Genomic DNA, 4,697 nt, shown 5'->3' on the forward strand with positions numbered 1-4,697 from the left:
TTTGAGCAGTCTGTCTTATTTGCTGTAGCAATGTTTTCTTTTTCTTGATTCTTCCTGTGTTGTAGAATGTTTTCTGTAAACAAAATTATGTTAGATGTATAGATCAGTTCTCTCAAAACATGATATTTCAGTTACCGCTTCAGCTTCCAGTTAACCAAAAAGTAAATGTTGGCATGAAAAATGAATGAAGAAAAGCTTTAAGAGATAGGTTGGAGCAGCTTTTTCCTGATCAGCTGGAACATTTGGGCACATTAACAACACTTGGTTTTACTGCCAAGTGTGCTTTGAAATTTGATTGGGGGTTTTTTTGTTGTTTAAATGGCAGAAGCTTGAAAAAAATAGTTCCATTGTGCTTATTTTGGGGATGACACAAGTATTTTTGCAAAGACAGTGCTGAGGTTTCCAAGCACCTCACTGAACTCATTGCTCTGACTCCAGGGGAGGGGAGGTAAAACTCAACTGCTACTTTGATCTAATGGCTTTTAATGGAGGGTTTCTGATATTAAAGGAGGGATTAACAGCTGCCTTCCTAGAGCCAGGACTAGGGCTCTCAGCCAGCCTTTGGGGTTGTGAAAGCTTCATCTGGAACTGAAATAATTTTTAACAGCAACGTTGCTCTTTCTTGCATGGAGAACTTGGAATTCTTGCCTCTTCTCTACCAGGCTTTGCAAGAGAATATCTGGATAAAGCCCAGTAGATCCCAAAGCATCCCTATATTGGATGATAGGATGTTTTTCAGGTGCTTCTTCAGCTACAGAAGATCTAATCCGTTAAATACAGAACAAAAGCAATAAAATAATTAAGCAGGATGATGATGTGTTTTACAAAGTGCTTTACAAAGCATTTCCCAAAAACATTCCTTGCTTATGCCATACCTTTCCTTTACATTTCCTGCAAGTTCTTGAAGCTGGCAGGGCAGTTTTAGAAAGGTAAGGAGGGAGTGATGTGATTAAACAAGACCCAAATATTTTTTGAGGGACTTCAGAAATTGATTTTTTTTCATAGCAATGAGGTCTCAGAAAAAAAAAAAAGATGGGAAAAAGAAACAAGAAGAATGCAAGTGCATGGAATTCTAATGGAAAACCTGCTCATCTGTGCTTGCTTGGTGTGAAGGTAAGGTGGCAAAGAAACAGGCTGTTGTTCAGTGATGCATTTGCACGAGTGCATGGAAGGGGTTGGCTGGGGGGCACTTGGGAATGAAGAGCCTGCAACACTGCTGGGGCTTGGAATAGAACAGGGCTGTCACACTCTGTGGGCCTTGTGGGGTAGGACTGGTTTTTTTGATTCATTCGTATTTGATCTTAAAACAAGCTGCTTTTTCTTCTGTGGGGAAGAAGAGAAACATCTGTGTGGTTTCTGCTTACACACCATCAGCTGCTTTATGGAGACACTGAGCTCTCAGGTAGGTGGCCACTCTTACATTTAATCTTGCTGGAAGAGCGAATAACATACCACGTGTTTTTATCATACAAAGTATAATTTTAAGTTGGTACTTAAGTTTTAAGTAAGAGATGCTGTTTGTTCACATGAAACTTCTGGAACAGGTTAAAAGAACAGTGGTTATTGTGTTGATATTTAGCTGTGTAAGTGTCATTAATGCTGTATCAAGATAATTAACACAATTCTTGTGTAGAGAGAGGTGGCTTAGAAGGGAGGGACCCTACCAGTGACAGTCTTAAGACTAATGTGTTCTTATGTGAGTGCTGTAGGGAAGCTAATTGTAATCCAGAGGAGCAAATGGCTTTGTAAGGGATCTCCTCCTTCTCCATGGATGAATATCCCTTCAGTGAGAGGAACAGGAGCTCTGGATCCCAGAGTCCTGTAAGGAGGTGCAGTATGTGTGTCATTGTTTCTCTGTCTCTAACTGAAACAGCTGATTTGGGGTGCAGGTGAGAGCTGAGCACCCTTCTGAAGCCCATGTAATAACTGGCACCTCTGGGGTGGCTGGTAAAACACTCCAGCAAGCCTGACATCCCTGGATTAAAACCACTGAGGCATTTAGAGCATCACTCAGAGTGACCCGAAAAATACCAGAGTGCTTCCCCAGGCTGCACAGGCTGGCTTGGGAGGGGGTACTGCAAAGTATCTGAAAGTTTTTTCCAATGGTAAGAGAAAATCCTGGAGTTCAGGGATCCCACTGTTATATAATTGACAGCCAAGGTTTTCCTGTTTAGGTTTCATATTTCACCTCTGAACCCGAGGTGAGGCCTTTCTCTCTCCCACAGCTCCATTCAGAACTGACACACTCCTGTTTATTTCCACCTGTTCATTTCCCCAAAGGTTTCAAAGAACTCCTCCATTTCTTTTTGGAGCATTTCGTTTCTTCTCTCTGCATCTTCCTTTGCTCTCTCTGCATTTCTCATCTTCATCTCCACCAGCCTGTACCACTTACGCTGCTGTCCCAGTTTCCAGTGCATCCCCTGGATCTCCAGCTGCAGGGCTCTGTTCTGCTGCTCCAGCCTGTTGGAAACACAGATATTGTGAAGTACAAGATTATTTCCCTCTTTCTTTTTTTATAGAAAAGCTCCAGTCTTTTTTTTAAGTTAGCCTTTTTAAACATATGTTCCCGTAAATACAAGTATTGGCACCCCCAATACTTTTCCAATTTATGGTGTTATACATGAGAAGCTGCAATTTTTAGTTATTTTAATTTACAGTAAATATAAATAACCATATGCCAAAGGAGTCAGTTTGGGGCTTGGTTGGGTTTTTTTGGGTTTTATTTTTGAAGTAGAATACTACAGTAGTCCAACAATGAATGGCAATGCAACATATTTTAGGAGACACTAAGGATTGTGCTTATATTGCAGTTCCTTTGAACTGCAAGGAAAACTAGAAGTAGAATACAGCAAAGAGATTAAAATAAACCCCACACTAAAATCCTAGGAACAGCTCCTTCACTAAGAAAAAAATTGATGAATACTTCAAGAAATTAAAGATTAAATGGATTTTTTTCTTTGCACAAGGCAAAGTATAATTCGACATTACCCACCTGCCATCTGTTGAAATGCTGCTTGTTGAGGCATTTTCTGGTTTATGTCAATTCACATGACATGCTTGTAACTTATAACTAATTAACAATATTATATTTAAAAACTTCATTCCTTTTAACTGCACAATAGCAAAGCTGCACTATTTGGAAAGTGGAGCCTGAAAATCTTGCTGCCTTTTGGCTTTGATAACAAGTTATGGCTAAATCTCTATTCAGTTTCTAATCTTAGAAATTGGGAAAATACTTATGAACACTTTCTTCAGAGTTGTTAAAATTCATGGCTTGCAATTTGTAAAGAATAATGACTTACTGCTAATGCTGCTGAGCAGCCTGCACATTATTCCCTGGAGAAATGCTTGATATTGGATTAAGGCAAAAAGAGAAAATACACAATAGACCAGAGGCTTTTCAAGAGCTCTGCACAGCCCTGCAAAAAGTCTTATAGATGCTCTGGAGTTCCTCAAGCACCTCACATGAAAAGAATTGGGATAACTCTGAATAATTCCCTACCTAATCCTGTAATGCTGGATCCTGGTGCCATTCCCAGTGGTACGTGGAGGCACTGACTGCAGCAGCATCCATAGACCCTGTACTTGGAGTGGTTGCATTCAGCAGGAAGGGATCCCTTCCCTGAAGCCTCACAGCTTTTAAAATCCTTTACCTTGCAATTTTAGATTCATACTCAGCCTTCTGTCTGGCCATCAGCATCCTCAGATCTGCGGGGTGGTGCTGTGGGCAGGGTGGGTTTGCTGGTGAGTCCCCGGAGGAAGCACAGCTGTCACTGCCGTCCCCTGGGATGTGTCCTGTGTCTTCCTGCTCCCGCAGAACAGGACTTACAGCTGCACTGGTTTCTTGGCAGTCTTCTGGGTGGGCAAGTCTTGTCAAGTATCTCGAAGGAGTGTTTTCCTCAGACATGGCTCAGCAGCAGGAGCCTGTGGAGCTGCCCAGTCTGCCCCACCCGGGCCCTCAGCGCTCGCACCCGCTCGGTGCCTCTTCTGCTCCAGAGGAGACCTTGTCTGTGTGTCTGTCTTGCTCTGCCTTGCTGCGGGTTCTGAGAGTTTTCTTCCTCCCCACAGCTGTTTGGAACTTTTCAAATACTTGGAAATGGTCCATTTTGCTGGGGCTGGGATCTTGTTTCAGGCTCCAGCTTTGCCTTTTGTACACAGCAGGCTGAGGGCTCAAACTGCTGCGCCCCTCTGCTGTCCAGTCCCATTGTCACCATGGCTGGTTTATTCTCACCTCCAGGAGCTACTGCTGCTTTCCTACCCCCACTCTCTTTGCTGTAGTTTGTCTGACATCTGCAGGGGGCCCATTTGAGAGCTGCCCACCCTTAACTGGTTTCATTCCCGAGCTGGGAGGTGAATTCTGCAGCGTTATCCCAGTCCCAGGCCTGTGCAGGGCCCGCTTTGCTGCAAGGAGGAGGCTCCTTGCATTCCCCTTCACGTGTATTAGGAGGGAGACATGTAACGTGTTTTGGCTGTGTTGTATCCTGCTGGTCAGGCATGACAACAATTGCATGGATGTAAAATGGCTCGCTGTGCTGCTCATCCCTGGAGCATCTGCTGCGTTGGCTTCGGCCGATTCCTCCGGTCACGATGCTCCAAGGACAAGAAGCTGGAGGTTAAGGAAAAATAGGCCACATCAGCGATATTCCCATTCCTCTTGGAAAGACATTCTTTGATGTGAATAGACACAGTGTTTATTT

General features: G+C 43.4%; 1 protein-coding gene across 1 annotated transcript; it reads right to left on the reverse strand.

Moving 5' to 3' along the window:
* Positions 1-1,089: 1,089 nt before the first annotated feature.
* Positions 1,090-4,318, reverse strand: LOC135422700 (rho GTPase-activating protein 24-like). The gene is made up of 2 exons (XM_064672128.1): positions 3,654-4,318; positions 1,090-2,460 (listed from the first exon to the last, which is right to left on the reverse strand). The coding sequence occupies exons 1-2, from the start codon at positions 3,905-3,907 to the stop codon at positions 2,253-2,255; spliced, it is 462 nt and encodes a 153-aa protein (XP_064528198.1). The 5' UTR covers positions 3,908-4,318; the 3' UTR covers positions 1,090-2,252.
* Between the last annotated feature and the right edge of the window lie 379 nt (positions 4,319-4,697).

This window comes from Pseudopipra pipra, chromosome 15, assembly GCF_036250125.1.
Source record: "Pseudopipra pipra isolate bDixPip1 chromosome 15, bDixPip1.hap1, whole genome shotgun sequence".
Taxonomy (NCBI): Eukaryota; Metazoa; Chordata; class Aves; order Passeriformes; family Pipridae; genus Pseudopipra; species Pseudopipra pipra.